The 15,761-nt window shown below is 42.9% G+C and overlaps 1 protein-coding gene across 10 annotated transcripts in view; it reads right to left on the reverse strand.

Moving 5' to 3' along the window:
* LOC105711518 (uncharacterized protein C22orf42-like) overlaps nucleotides 1-15,761 on the reverse strand; it is a 248,132-nt gene that overhangs the window by 192,407 nt on the left and 39,964 nt on the right. For 4 of the 10 annotated variants that reach the window (XM_064370523.1, XM_064370526.1, XM_064370518.1 and 1 more), the window contains 2 exons: nucleotides 2,923-2,977; nucleotides 1,432-1,552 (listed from right to left, as the gene is read on the reverse strand). Coding sequence is in view for 6 of the 10 variants with exons in the window: in XM_064370514.1 (XP_064226584.1) it covers nucleotides 3,359-3,421; nucleotides 4,179-4,246; nucleotides 4,762-4,789; nucleotides 5,545-5,612; nucleotides 6,441-6,468; nucleotides 7,224-7,291; nucleotides 8,120-8,147; nucleotides 8,903-8,970; nucleotides 9,799-9,826; nucleotides 10,582-10,649 (515 nt within the window). In the remaining 4 variants the exon portion in view is untranslated. Of the gene's footprint in view, nucleotides 1-1,431; nucleotides 1,553-2,922; nucleotides 2,978-3,164; nucleotides 3,422-4,178; nucleotides 4,247-4,761; nucleotides 4,790-5,544; nucleotides 5,613-6,440; nucleotides 6,469-7,223; nucleotides 7,292-8,119; nucleotides 8,148-8,902; nucleotides 8,971-9,798; nucleotides 9,827-10,581; nucleotides 10,650-15,761 lie in introns of those variants that run through there. The other 6 variants (XM_064370514.1, XM_064370513.1, XM_064370512.1 and 3 more) reach the window with 4 other exon arrangements.

Consider the following 15,761-nt stretch of genomic DNA (forward strand, 5'->3'; position numbering starts at 1 on the left):
AACATGGTGAAACCCCGTCTCTACTAAAAATACAAAAATTAGCTGGGCATGGTGGTGCGCGCCTGTAATCCCAGCTACTCAGTAGGCTGAGGCAGAAGAATTGCCTGAACCCAGGAGGTGGAGGTTGTGGTGAGCCGAGATCGCGCCATTGCACTCCAGCCTGGGTAACAAGAGTGAAACTCCGTCTCGAAAAAAAAAAAAAGAAAATAAATAAACAAAGGCTGGGTACGGTGGCTAAAGCCTGTAATCCCAGCACCTTGGGAGGCCGAGTCAGGTGGATCACGAGGTCAAGAGATCGAGACCATCCTGGCTGACATGGTGAAACCCTGTCTCTACTAAAAATACAAAAATATTAGCCAGGCTTGGTGGCACTCGCCTGTCGTCCCAGATACTCCAGAGGCTGACAAGGAAGAATCGCTTGAACCCAGGAGGCAGAGGTTGCAGTAAGCCAAGACTGGGCCAGTGCACTCCAGCCTGGTGATAGAGCAAGACTCCGTCTAAAATAAACAAATTGGCCAGGCATAGTGGCTCACACCTGTAATCCAAGCACTTTGGAGGCCAAGGCAGGCGGATCACCTGAGGTTGGGAGTTCAAGACCTGACTGACCAACATGGTGAAACCCTGTCTTTTAAAAATAAGAAAAAGAAAAAAAGAAAAGAAAAAGTAAATAAGTAAATAAATAAATAAGTAAATAAATGCAAGACTGCCTCTAAATCATTATAGATAGTTAAGAAAATGAATAAATGCAAGCCTGCACACAAATACATAAGTATAAAAATAATGTTGTGAGCCTGGGTCTAAATAAAATAAATGAGTAAACATGAGCCTGCCTCTAAATAATTAGATAGCTAGATAGATAAATACATAAATCTGAGCCTGCCTCCAAATAAATAAATAATTAGCCCTGCTTCTCCATAAGTACATCAGCAAATAAATAAATAAATGCAAGTCTGCCTCTAAATCAATCAATTAATTGATAGATAAATAAATCCATAAATAAGCAGCCCCACTTGGTGTTTCATGTTTTTAATCCCTTGCCCATTGGGAGCCTGAGCTGGCTATATCACCTGAGGTCACGACATCGAGACCAGCCTGGCCAAGATGGTGAAAGAAACCCTGTCTCTATTTAAAATATAATAAGGTGAAAATAATTAAATAAATAAATATATATATATACACACATATATATACAAATGCCAGATGGCCTGCCTACCTCTAAGTAAATAAATAAATAAGTAAGTAAGTAAATAAAGAAAAGTAAGTAAATAAAGAAAGGCCGGGTGCAGTGGCTAATGCCTGTAATCCCAGCACTTTGAGAGGCCAAGACAGGCAGATCACAAGGTCAAGAGGTCGAGACCATTCTGGCCAACATGGTGAAACCTCGTCTCTACTAAAAATACAAAATTATTAGCCAGGCATGTTGGCACACACCTGTGGTCCCAGATACTCGGGAGGCTGAGGCGGAAGAATCGCTTGAACTCAGGAGGCGGAAGTTGCAGTGAGCCAAGATTGCACAAATGCACTCCAGCCTGGTGACACAGCAAGACTCTGTCTAAAATCAATCAATCAATCAATCAATCAATCAATGAGAGCCTATTATTTACATTATATCTATGTAAATAAATGCAAGCCTGCCTCTAAATCATTATACAGATAGGTAAGTAAATAAATAAATGCAAGGCTGCACACTAATACGTAAGTATATAAATAAATGTTGCGAGCCTGGGTCTAGATAAATAAATGAGTAAATGTGAGCCTGACTCTAAATAATTAGATAGCTAGATAGATAAATACAGAAATCCAAGCCTGCCTCCAAATATATACATAATTAAATGTGACCTGCTTCTTCATAAGTATGTTCAGTAAATAAATAAATAAATAAATGCAAGTCTGCCTCTAAATATAACAATTAACAGATACATACATAAATCAATAAATAAATAGCCCCCCCTTGGGGGCTCATGCTTTTAATCCCCCACCAATTGGGAGCCTGAGCCAGGTATATCACCTGAGGTCAGTACATTGATACCAGCCTGGCCAAGATGGTGAAAGAAACCCTGTCTCTATTTTAAAAACAATAAGGTGAAAATAATTAAATAAATAAATATATAAATATATATAAAAATGCAAGATGGCCTGCCTGCTTGTAAGTAAATAAATAAATAAGTAAGTAAGTAAATAAAGGCTGGGCTCAGTGGTTCCCGCCTGTAATCCTAATCCCAGCACTTTGGGAGGCCGAGACAGGCAGATAACAAGGTCAAGAGATAGAGACCATTCTGGCCAACATGGTGAAACCTCGTCTCTTCTAAAAATACAAAAATATTAGCCAGGCATGGTGGCACGTGCCTGTGGTCCCAGCTACTCGGGAGGCTGAGGCGGAAGAATTGCTTGAACCCAGGAGGTGGAGGCTGCAGTGAGCCAAGATTGCACAACTGCACTCCAGCCTGGTGACAGAGCAAGACTCCATCTAAAATAAATAAATAAATCAATAAATAAATGTGAGCCTGCATCTAAGTAAATCAATGCAAGTCTGTCTCTAAATCATTATATAGATAGATAAGTAAATAAATAAATGCAAGGCTGCACACTAATACATAAGTATATAAATAAATGTTGCGAGCCTGGGTCTAAATAAATAAATGAGTAAATGTCAGGCTGTCTCTAAATAATTAGATACCTAGATCAATACATCAGTCCAAGCCTGCCTCAAAATATACAAATAAATAAATAAGTAAATAAATATAGAAATAACCAAATGCGACCTGCTTCTCCATAATGTCAGTAAATAAATAAATAAATGCAAGTTTGCCTCTAAATAAATTGATTAGTAGATAGATAAATAAATCAATAAATAAATAGCCCCACTTGATGGCTGATGATTTTAATCCCCCGCCCATTTGGAGCCTGAGCCGGGTACATTACCTGAGGTCAGGACATCGAGACCAACCTGGCCAAGATGGTGAAAGGAACCCCATCTCTATTTAAGAAAATAGTAAGATGAAATGATTAAATAAATAAATATAGATTTACATAAATAAATAAATGAAAGATGGCCTGCCTGCCAACTAAGTAAGTAAATAGTAACGCAGATACTAAAATCAAATTTAAATTAAAAAAGAAATTGCCAGAGTAGGCAAATCTAGAGAAACAGAAAGTAGATTAGTGGTTGCCTAGGGCCAGGGGTGTGGGGCTTGGGAAAAAAGAGAAGTAACTACTAACGGCTATGGGGTTTCTCTGAGGGGAAATGAAAAGATTCTAAACTTAGATTGTGACAATGCCTGCACAACCCTGTAAATATAGTAAAAACACTACATCACCCATTTTAAATAAGTGAATTGCTTTGCACGTCAACTGTGTGTCAATAAAGCAGTTTAAAAGAAAAAGAATACTTACAGTAGTCATTTGGGGCTATCACGCTGCTCTGCAACAACAGAAAAAAACACAAAATATCATAAGCATCAGATCTTGCTGGGTGCTGTTGGTGCAGGTCATCTCACTTGATGACATTAGAAAACCACAGGTGACTGGTCCCCAAATAAAGCATAGAAGATGAATGTGGAAAAGCCAGTGGGGTGTTTTGGAATATTTAGCAAGTGTCCATGTCAGCTGGAAAATAGAAAATAACTTTGCAAGAAGGAAAGGGTGCTACTGAGAAATATGCTCACGACCAGTTTATAACTTATGCCATCTTTTGACTGACATCGTCAATCAGGCCTCAGTTGGTCATAAACTCCAGTGACTGGTCGCTAGTGTCCATGACAACCGAGGTCTGATTCATAATAGCAATTAAAAATGATGTTCATGGGCCGGGCGCGGTGGCTCACGCCTGTAATCCCAGCACTTTGGGAGGCTGAGGCGGGTGGATCACAAGGTCAATAGATCGAGACCATCCTGGTCAACATGGTGAAACCCCATCTCTACTAAAAATACAAAAAATTAACTGGGCACGGTGGCGCGTGCCTATAATCCCAGCTACTCAGGAGGCTGAGGCAGGAGAATTGCCTGAACCCAGGAGGCGGAAGTTGCGGTGAGCCGAGATCACGCCACTGCACTCCAGCCTGGGTAACAAGAGCAAAACTCCGTCTCAAAAAAAAAAAAAAAAAAAAATGATATTCACTTGATATTCAAGAAGCCCCAGAAAAAAATATTTCTCTTCAAGACGAAGAAATGCATGTTACCAGGTCAGAGGGCATCTCGTCCTCTTCAAAATCTTCTATTGTGAGGTCCTGTAGGATCTCAACAGGACCTAAGAGAACACAGAGTGACAGTCAGTGCATTGGTGCTGCTGAGGAATCTCACAAGGAGCTTTGGGGAATGTGGACGGGGGCTGGAGTGTGTGGAGCTGGGTGGTTGACAAGCATGGACTGAGCTGCTGCTGGACCATTCTCCTTGGTGCTGAAGAAAGGCAAAGGAGAGGGGCAGAAAGAAATGAAAGAGCCTTGGCTTCCTAGCTAGGGCAACCTCATCAATGTGAAATCGTCATTTGAAGAACCGGTTAATACAGAAAGGCAGTGTACTATATAAACAGGAAGTAGATTCGGGCTGCCTAGAACCAGGGATGTGGGGGGTGGGGAAAACAGAGGAGTCACTACTAATGGGGTTTTCTGAGGCGGAATCAAGAGCTTCTAAAATTACATTGTAACAATGCTTGCACAACCCTGTCAATATAGTAAAAACACTGAATCACCTACTTTAAATAGGTGAACTGGTTTGCACATCAACTACGTCTCAGTAACTGTTTAAAAGAAAAAGAATACGTACGGTGGTGATACTGGGCCACAGGCTCCTCCTGCAATAAGAGAAAAAGAAACACCATGAGGAGTACATCTTGCTGGGTCCTGTTGGCACAGGTCTTGTATTCACTTGGTGACATTAGAAAACCAGATGGCAGGCTGGGTGCGGTGGCTCACGCATGTAATCCCAGCACGTTGGGAGGCTGAGGCTCAGGAGATTGAGACCATCCTGGCCAACATGCTGAAACCCCACCTCTACTAACAACTACAAAAAAGCTGGGTGTGGTGGTGGCAAGAGCCTGTAGTCCCAGCTACTCGGGAGGCTGAGGCAGGAGAATTGCTTGAACACAGTAGGTGGAGGCTGCAGTGATCCGAGATCACACCACTGCACTGTAGCCTCATGACAGAGAGACTCTGTCTCACAAACAAAACTAAACTAAACAAAACAAAGAACCAGATGTCAAACAGTGATGAAGTTATGGGCCCCATATGAAGCACAGGGGATGCTTGCAGAAAATGCAGTGGGTTTGGAATATTTAGCAAGTTTCTATGTTGGCTGGGAAATACAAAATCATTTTTCAAGAAGAAAATGTTGCTGCTGAGAAATACGCTCACGACCAGTTTGTAATTTATGCCATCTTTTGACTGACATCGCCAGTCAGGTCTCAGTTGGTCATAAACTCCAATGACTGGTCGCTAGAGTCCATGACAACCGAGGTCTGATTCACAATGGCAGTCAAAAAAATTCACTTGATATTCTAGAAGACGCAGAAAAAAACATGTCTCCTCAAGACAAAGAAATGTATCTTACCAGGTCAGAGGGCATCTCGTCCTCTTCCAAATATTTTATCATGACGTCCTGTAGGGCCTCAACAGAACCTAAGAGAACACAGAGTGACAGTCAGTGCATTGGTGCTGCTGAGGAATCTCACAAGGAGCTTTGGGGAATGTGGACGGGGGCTGGAGTGTGTGGAGCTGGGTGGTTGACAAGCATGGACTGAGCTGCTGCTGGACCATTCTCCTTGGTGCTGAAGGAAGGCAAAGGAGAGGGGCAGAAAGAAATGAAAGAGCCTTGGCTTCCTAGCTAGGGCAACCTCATCAATGTGAAATCTTCATTTGAAGAACCGGTTAATACAGAAAGGCAGTGTACTATATAAACAGGAAGTAGACTCGGGCTGCCTAGAACCAGGGGTGTGGGGGTTGGGGAAAACAGAGGAGTCACTACTAATAGGGTTTTCTGAGGGGGAATCAAGAGCTTCTAAAATTACACTGTAACAGCCGGGCGCGGTGGCTCACGCCTGTAATCCCAGCACTTTGGGAGGCTGAGGCGGGTGGATCACAAGGTCAAGAGATCGAGACCATCCTGGTCAACATGGTGAAACCCCGTCTCTACTAATACAAAAAAAAAAATTAGCTGGGCATGGTGGCACGTGCCTGTAATCCCAGCTACTCAGGAGGCTGAGGCAGGAGAATTGCCTGAACCCAGGAGGCGGAGGTTGCGGTGAGCCGAGATCGCGCCATTGCACTCCAGCCTGGGTAACAAGAGCGAAACTCCGTCTCAATTTAAAAAAAAAAAATGATATGGTAACAATGCTTGCACAACCCTGTCAATATAGTAAAAACACTGAATCATCTACTTTAAATGGGTGAACTGGTTTGCACATCAACTACATCTCAGTAACTGTTTAAAAGAAAAAGAATACGTACGGTGGTGATACTGGGCCACAGGCTCCTCCTGCAATAAGAGAAAAAGAAACACCATGAGGAGTACATCTTGCTGGGTCCTGTTGGCACAGGTCTTGTATTCACTTGGTGACATTAGAAAACCAGATGGCAGGCTGGGTGCGGTGGCTCACGCATGTAATCCCAGCACGTTGGGAGGCTGAGGCTCAGGAGATTGAGACCATCCTGGCCAACATGCTGAAACCCCACCTCTACTAACAACTACAAAAAAGCTGGGTGTGGTGGTGGCAAGAGCCTGTAGTCCCAGCTACTCGGGAGGCTGAGGCAGGAGAATTGCTTGAACACAGTAGGTGGAGGCTGCAGTGATCCGAGATCACACCACTGCACTGTAGCCTCGTGACAGAGAGACTCTGTCTCACAAACAAAACTAAACTAAACAAAACAAAGAACCAGATGTCAAACAGTGATGAAGTTATGGGCCCCATATGAAGCACAGGGGATGCTTGCAGAAAATGCAGTGGGTTTGGAATATTTAGCAAGTTTCTATGTTGGCTGGGAAATACAAAATCATTTTTCAAGAAGAAAACGTTGCTGCTGAGAAATACGCTCACGACCAGTTTGTAATTTATGCCATCTTTTGACTGACATCGCCAGTCAGGTCTCAGTTGGTCATAAACTCCAATGACTGGTCGCTAGAGTCCATGACAACCGAGGTCTGATTCACAATGGCAGTCAAAAAAATTCACTTGATATTCTAGAAGACGCAGAAAAAAACATGTCTCCTCAAGACAAAGAAATGTATCTTACCAGGTCAGAGGGCATCTCGTCCTCTTCCAAATATTTTATCATGACGTCCTGTAGGGCCTCAACAGAACCTAAGAGAACACAGAGTGACAGTCAGTGCATTGGTGCTGCTGAGGAATCTCACAAGGAGCTTTGGGGAATGTGGACGGGGGCTGGAGTGTGTGGAGCTGGGTGGTTGACAAGCATGGACTGAGCTGCTGCTGGACCATTCTCCTTGGTGCTGAAGGAAGGCAAAGGAGAGGGGCAGAAAGAAATGAAAGAGCCTTGGCTTCCTAGCTAGGGCAACCTCATCAATGTGAAATCTTCATTTGAAGAACCGGTTAATACAGAAAGGCAGTGTACTATATAAACAGGAAGTAGACTCGGGCTGCCTAGAACCAGGGGTGTGGGGGTTGGGGAAAACAGAGGAGTCACTACTAATAGGGTTTTCTGAGGGGGAATCAAGAGCTTCTAAAATTACACTGTAACAGCCGGGCGCGGTGGCTCACGCCTGTAATCCCAGCACTTTGGGAGGCTGAGGCGGGTGGATCACAAGGTCAAGAGATCGAGACCATCCTGGTCAACATGGTGAAACCCCGTCTCTACTAATACAAAAAAAAAAATTAGCTGGGCATGGTGGCACGTGCCTGTAATCCCAGCTACTCAGGAGGCTGAGGCAGGAGAATTGCCTGAACCCAGGAGGCGGAGGTTGCGGTGAGCCGAGATCGCGCCATTGCACTCCAGCCTGGGTAACAAGAGCGAAACTCCGTCTCAATTTAAAAAAAAAAAATGATATGGTAACAATGCTTGCACAACCCTGTCAATATAGTAAAAACACTGAATCATCTACTTTAAATGGGTGAACTGGTTTGCACATCAACTACATCTCAGTAACTGTTTAAAAGAAAAAGAATACGTACGGTGGTGATACTGGGCCACAGGCTCCTCCTGCAATAAGAGAAAAAGAAACACCATGAGGAGTACATCTTGCTGGGTCCTGTTGGCACAGGTCTTGTATTCACTTGGTGACATTAGAAAACCAGATGGCAGGCTGGGTGCGGTGGCTCACGCATGTAATCCCAGCACGTTGGGAGGCTGAGGCTCAAGAGATTGAGACCATCCTGGCCAACATGCTGAAACCCCACCTCTACTAACAACTACAAAAAAGCTGGGTGTGGTGGTGGCAAGAGCCTGTAGTCCCAGCTACTCGGGAGGCTGAGGCAGGAGAATTGCTTGAACACAGTAGGTGGAGGCTGCAGTGATCCGAGATCACACCACTGCACTGTAGCCTCGTGACAGAGAGACTCTGTCTCACAAACAAAACTAAACTAAACAAAACAAAGAACCAGATGTCAAACAGTGATGAAGTTATGGGCCCCATATGAAGCACAGGGGATGCTTGCAGAAAATGCAGTGGGTTTGGAATATTTAGCAAGTTTCTATGTTGGCTGGGAAATACAAAATCATTTTTCAAGAAGAAAACGTTGCTGCTGAGAAATACGCTCACGACCAGTTTGTAATTTATGCCATCTTTTGACTGACATCGCCAGTCAGGTCTCAGTTGGTCATAAACTCCAATGACTGGTCGCTAGAGTCCATGACAACCGAGGTCTGATTCACAATGGCAGTCAAAAAAATTCACTTGATATTCTAGAAGACGCAGAAAAAAACATGTCTCCTCAAGACAAAGAAATGTATCTTACCAGGTCAGAGGGCATCTCGTCCTCTTCCAAATATTTTATCATGACGTCCTGTAGGGCCTCAACAGAACCTAAGAGAACACAGAGTGACAGTCAGTGCATTGGTGCTGCTGAGGAATCTCACAAGGAGCTTTGGGGAATGTGGACGGGGGCTGGAGTGTGTGGAGCTGGGTGGTTGACAAGCATGGACTGAGCTGCTGCTGGACCATTCTCCTTGGTGCTGAAGGAAGGCAAAGGAGAGGGGCAGAAAGAAATGAAAGAGCCTTGGCTTCCTAGCTAGGGCAACCTCATCAATGTGAAATCTTCATTTGAAGAACCGGTTAATACAGAAAGGCAGTGTACTATATAAACAGGAAGTAGACTCGGGCTGCCTAGAACCAGGGGTGTGGGGGTTGGGGAAAACAGAGGAGTCACTACTAATAGGGTTTTCTGAGGGGGAATCAAGAGCTTCTAAAATTACACTGTAACAGCCGGGCGCGGTGGCTCACGCCTGTAATCCCAGCACTTTGGGAGGCTGAGGCGGGTGGATCACAAGGTCAAGAGATCGAGACCATCCTGGTCAACATGGTGAAACCCCGTCTCTACTAATACAAAAAAAAAAATTAGCTGGGCATGGTGGCACGTGCCTGTAATCCCAGCTACTCAGGAGGCTGAGGCAGGAGAATTGCCTGAACCCAGGAGGCGGAGGTTGCGGTGAGCCGAGATCGCGCCATTGCACTCCAGCCTGGGTAACAAGAGCGAAACTCCGTCTCAATTTAAAAAAAAAAAATGATATGGTAACAATGCTTGCACAACCCTGTCAATATAGTAAAAACACTGAATCATCTACTTTAAATGGGTGAACTGGTTTGCACATCAACTACATCTCAGTAACTGTTTAAAAGAAAAAGAATACGTACGGTGGTGATACTGGGCCACAGGCTCCTCCTGCAATAAGAGAAAAAGAAACACCATGAGGAGTACATCTTGCTGGGTCCTGTTGGCACAGGTCTTGTATTCACTTGGTGACATTAGAAAACCAGATGGCAGGCTGGGTGCGGTGGCTCACGCATGTAATCCCAGCACGTTGGGAGGCTGAGGCTCAAGAGATTGAGACCATCCTGGCCAACATGCTGAAACCCCACCTCTACTAACAACTACAAAAAAGCTGGGTGTGGTGGTGGCAAGAGCCTGTAGTCCCAGCTACTCGGGAGGCTGAGGCAGGAGAATTGCTTGAACACAGTAGGTGGAGGCTGCAGTGATCCGAGATCACACCACTGCACTGTAGCCTCGTGACAGAGAGACTCTGTCTCACAAACAAAACTAAACTAAACAAAACAAAGAACCAGATGTCAAACAGTGATGAAGTTATGGGCCCCATATGAAGCACAGGGGATGCTTGCAGAAAATGCAGTGGGTTTGGAATATTTAGCAAGTTTCTATGTTGGCTGGGAAATACAAAATCATTTTTCAAGAAGAAAACGTTGCTGCTGAGAAATACGCTCACGACCAGTTTGTAATTTATGCCATCTTTTGACTGACATCGCCAGTCAGGTCTCAGTTGGTCATAAACTCCAATGACTGGTCGCTAGAGTCCATGACAACCGAGGTCTGATTCACAATGGCAGTCAAAAAAATTCACTTGATATTCTAGAAGACGCAGAAAAAAACATGTCTCCTCAAGACAAAGAAATGTATCTTACCAGGTCAGAGGGCATCTCGTCCTCTTCCAAATATTTTATCATGACGTCCTGTAGGGCCTCAACAGAACCTAAGAGAACACAGAGTGACAGTCAGTGCATTGGTGCTGCTGAGGAATCTCACAAGGAGCTTTGGGGAATGTGGACGGGGGCTGGAGTGTGTGGAGCTGGGCGGTTGACAAGCATGGACTGAGCTGCTGCTGGACTATTCTCCTTGGTGTTGAAGGAAGGCAAAGGAGAGGGGAAGAAAGAAATGAAAGAGCCTTGGCTTTCCAACTAGGGCAACCTCATCAGTGTGAAATAGTCTAGGAACCGGTTAATACAGAAAAGCACTGTATGGCTCAGTGAGAGCATTTCATCACACCTGCTGCCCATGTGAAGGTCCAGGCAAATCCCCACATTTTAGGAAATGTTACAGGATTATTTAACTTCTGTGGATCTATATATCCTGCTACTATATTTATCATCTAATCTGGTGTATTTTTAAAATTGCAGTGAAGTATACATATTTATCATTGTAATTAATAAGTGTGCATTTTAATGATATTATAGTCATTCAGTAACATTCATGATGCTGTGTCAAAATAAATATGTTTATCTACTTTGAGATTCACTTGATTTTCTCAAGTCAGCCTCTTTCAGGTCACTGTTGTTCTCTTCACTGTTGGCTCTCACCTGAACTACTCCACCAGCCTCCTAGCTGCTCTTCCTGCTTCTACCCTTGCCTGTATTACAGTGTATTTGCACGGAGCCACTGTTCAGTCTTTTTCTCATAGAATTAATAGTAACCTCTGGGCTATAATCCTCCAGTGGTTTTCCATCTCAACTGAAGTCCATCTTCTCTGTGAGTGCTCACTACGTGTACAAGGCCTTCACCCACCATATTCCTCCCAGCATCCTTTCACTCTGCTGCAGCCACCCTTGTGTCTTTCTGTCCTTTGCCTAAAACAACTTTGTTTCTATTTCAGGAATTCCAAAGCAGATAGCCCTCTCTGGAAGCCCTCTCCCATCATCCTCACAAGGTTCCCCTCACTTTATTATTTTTAAAAATAAATAAGATGGGGTGTCTCTGTGTTGGCCAGGCTGGTCTTAGACTTCCAGCCTCAAGGAATCCCCTCATCCTTGCTTTCCAAAGTGCTGGGATTAAAGCTGGGAGCCACTACACCCAGCCCATTTCACTTTTAAGACTGTTCACATGTCACTTAAAGAGAACATCCAGCTCTTACCCTCAACCCTCCATAAAATTGCCCTCCTCTTTAATCCATTACCCTGTTTTACTTTCTCCCCAGCACGTCACCGCCTGCCATTCTTGACTATTCATGTGCTATCTGCCCTTACCTCCCTATTGAATGTAAGGGTCAGACTTAGAATGGGGCTTTATGTTGTGTTCCACTGTTTGCCCTGTGTCTGCAACACTGCCAGGCCATTTAAAAGTGCTCAATAAATGTATTTCATTTTACCCCAAACTAGTTAAGTTTCTCCCAATTCTCCCAGATCTGTTAAATTTGTCTTTTGATTTATCATCTAAGACAGCATCAGATTTTTTTAACTGGTAGCTATTTAGAATTAAAGACACAAGCTATCAAGATCCACAAAAACATAAATGAAAAATGTTAATGTCTATTTAAAAGTCAAGGGTAACTGCAGTTTGACACAAGTACATTTAATACTAAAATACCTTAAATACAAAGTGACTCATTTCATCGGTTTAATTATGTCACTAGACAAAATATATTATCTGAACTTTATAATGAGATATCACACATCTGTCATCAAAATGTGCTTTATGCGTGTTCTTAGAATCAAACATAACAGGATTGTGTCTGACTTTACGAAAAAAGACAGCCAATCGCAAAGGGTAGGTAAACAAATAATGCTTTAACCAGTCTGTAGTACACTAAGCAGTTATTCAAAGTCATCAGGTACAGCAGGGTGCCCTGGCATGCAAAGACATCCTAGAGTGCTCTCTAGGTGTCAAGTACTGTTTGAGAAACTTACGCCATTATTTCACTGCTTTAAGTAAAAGTTACAAGGCAGCACATATAAAATGATCAAAAAGTTTTATTTTACAAAAAAGTTTGTGAAATAAAATATATTCAAATGCATACCAAAAATTTCCAGAAGAACCAGTACTCAAATAGTAACACAAGTGAGCTCTGGGTATTCTGAGTATAATAAATAATTTTTCTTTATTTTCTATTTCTTTTACATGAAACATACTGATAGTCATTTTAAAAGCAGGGTTGAAAAAAGCTACTAGAAAGCTGAAAGACCTGCTGCTCAGAGGTCTCTACATCATATGCCCATTCTTTCCCTTCCCTGACCCCTCACTTGAGAGAGCCAGCAAATGAGCAGCGTTCCTAAGGTAAGAACACAAAAAGCTGCATGAAAAGTTGATGGGTAGTGATAAAACTGGATAATGACCTCCTACTACCTTAATCTGTGTTACTTGTATTACCCCCAGTCATATTAGACATACTGCTAAATAAAGGCAAGATAGGACGAAATATGTTTGAGTCTGTCTGAGATCTAAAGTGGGTTCTTAGAACGTCTCTTTGAAATAGCTTCAAGACACAATGTTCTTTTGAAATATTTCAGAAGAGAACAATGAAGCAGAGCATCATTTATGGCATAAGTTCCTGGAACAGGACTTGCCACCTAGAGAGCACTCCAGGATGTCTTTCCACAGCAGTGTGCCCTGCTCTACCTGATGACTTTAAATGACTGTTTAGTGTGCCACAGAATGGTTGGAGCACTGGTTGCTGTGGTATTTGTCTAAGTCACCAAAAGAATTCAATTCCTCATTATAGAAAGGCTAAAATGTTTCACATCTAAGTAGAAATGTATCACTTTCCAAGAAAAGTGATACACAATTTTCTGAAATAAAGATATTAACAAACTTTGAATGTGTCTATACTTTATATATTAGAATGTTCTGAACATGTTTCTTTCTTATTTGCCCAGCCCAGGCTGGAGTGTATTGGCACGATCTCGGCTCACTGCAAACTGCAACTCCCGGATTCAAGCGATTCTCACGATTCTCCTGCCTCAGCCTCCCAGGTAGCTGGGATTACAGGTACGTGCCACCACGCCTGGCTAATTTTTTGTATATTTAGTAAAGAAGGGGTTTCATCATGTTGGCCCAAACTCCTGACCTCAGGTAATCCGCCCACCTTAGCCTCCCAAAATGCTGGGATTACAGGCATGAGCCACCATGCCTGGCCAAAGAATAAACATTGAAATTGAGGTTTCTGTTACCCCTTTATTAAATACCACAAAAATAGATTTGAAGAGACATAGAGAAACTTACTGTCATGCAAATACACATAAAACGGTAAATTCTGTGCTCACAAACTATTTTTTCAACTGCTCTGACTTAACACTTCTTACTCAGCATCCTGTGCTTAACGTGTGGGGCCTTACCTGCCCTCTTGCCAGCTTCTCCCAACCAGGGCATTCTCAGCTTCAAATCAGTTAGCAGAAGAAACTCTTCAACACTTATTAAACTGTTGATTTGACTGGTAAATGTAGGCCATTTTGTTACCTCTACTTTTATCCTTATCCATTTCAATAAATGTATAGACAGAAGGTAGAGCCAGGAGAGACGGCACATGCCTGTATTGTCAGCTCTGCTACAGGCTGAGGCAGCAGGAGTGCTTGAGCCCAGGCCAGGAGTCAGAAGCCGGCCTGTGCCACACAGTGAGGACCCATCTCTTTAGGAGGAAAAATGGAGAGGTAAATGTTGCCTGTAAGTTGTGTAAAATAAAATGCAAAGGAACTAATCAAGACAAAAGTAAGTTCTAAGAGAGGTCTATGTTATGGGTAGACCTTACAATAGAAGACATTCTGGAGTCTGTCAAGTTCTTTAAGAACTGAGTTTGACATCACTACGACCTCCATGTCTACTTTGATGACTTAGAACCTCAGTTCTGTTCAGTAGCTGTCTCACACAGTCCCTTCAGATCTCTAAGCCTTCCTTTCTGCATCAGCAACATAGGGAGAATATACACAGCCCTTATTTGTATTTGGAAGGTTCCAATAAAATGTACGTGAAAACATGTTTTACATCCTAAAGAATAAGGAAAAGGCTCACTTTGTTCTCTCACTACCTCATCTACCAAATCGTACAGAATATTACACAGAGCCTTGCCATACACCACCAAGCAAGGAGTTTTCACAGGTACTTGCATGATTTGTGTATAAGGTACAATCTATTAAGTCTCATAATTATTTGTTCATTCTTTCACAATTTTTCAATATTCTGAAAACAGAGTACAGCACTTCCTTGTTACAAAGCCACACCCATCATGAGGCTTAATTATTCTGTGAAAGTAAGAGCCAAACTCAAGTTTAAATACAAGAGCTGTTAAGACGTTTTCTCCATACTAATAAAATCTCTGCCATTAAAATGAAAGAAATGAGCTGATCATATTTCTATGTCTTTATGATATAATATCTTCTATTTCAGTGGACTTAGTTTTTGTTCAAGGAACTGCTTACTCAGAATTATCTGTAGCTACATTCATCTATTCCTAAAATCCTAAAGGATTTTAGACTGAAGGCTGCTGGCCCTGGCTGATGCCTATCACCCAAAAAGCCTATGTCACCTGATTACCAGGAAACAACCAAGTCAGGCTAGTGGCTTACAATGCCCCATACCACAGCCCCACCCAATGGCTCACAATGCCCATCCCTGCTGCTGCCCACTTTGTGGTCACTGTGCCCCTCCGTGTGACTGCATTATTCATCCTGGGCTGCCTGAGCTTTCCAGTCCTGAGAAAAGTGTATGTGTGGAGGGGAGGGTGGTTGTTATTGGAAGTCATCCTGGGCGCTGAACTCAATAGAAAACCCTGGTTACTAATGTCAGTTCCATTAGCATCTCTGGTTTTCTGAGTCTGGTAGCTTTCATTTGCTCAACAAATGTAGTGATACACAAATGTTTGACTGATTTTGTAACTAAATGCTCCTCTCCTGCCTCACGAGTGTTAGTTTTTGTCTTCAACTTGACCATAGCAAAAAAAATGAAATGTTTCCTCTCTCCTCCCCTTTCCCATCCTGTAGGAAGGGGAGCCATGAAAACAAACTCTTTTCCACAGGCAGGGTCTAGCCTTCTAACTCTCAAGTCTTTACCTTACAAATTCACGTCTAAAGTCATTTCATCTCTTTTGGAACCTGTAACCATG

The sequence above is a fragment of the Aotus nancymaae genome, unplaced genomic scaffold, assembly GCF_030222135.1.
Source record: "Aotus nancymaae isolate 86718 unplaced genomic scaffold, 86718_ANA_hifiasm-v0.15.2.pri h1tg000108l, whole genome shotgun sequence".
Lineage (NCBI taxonomy): Eukaryota > Metazoa > Chordata > Mammalia > Primates > Aotidae > Aotus > Aotus nancymaae.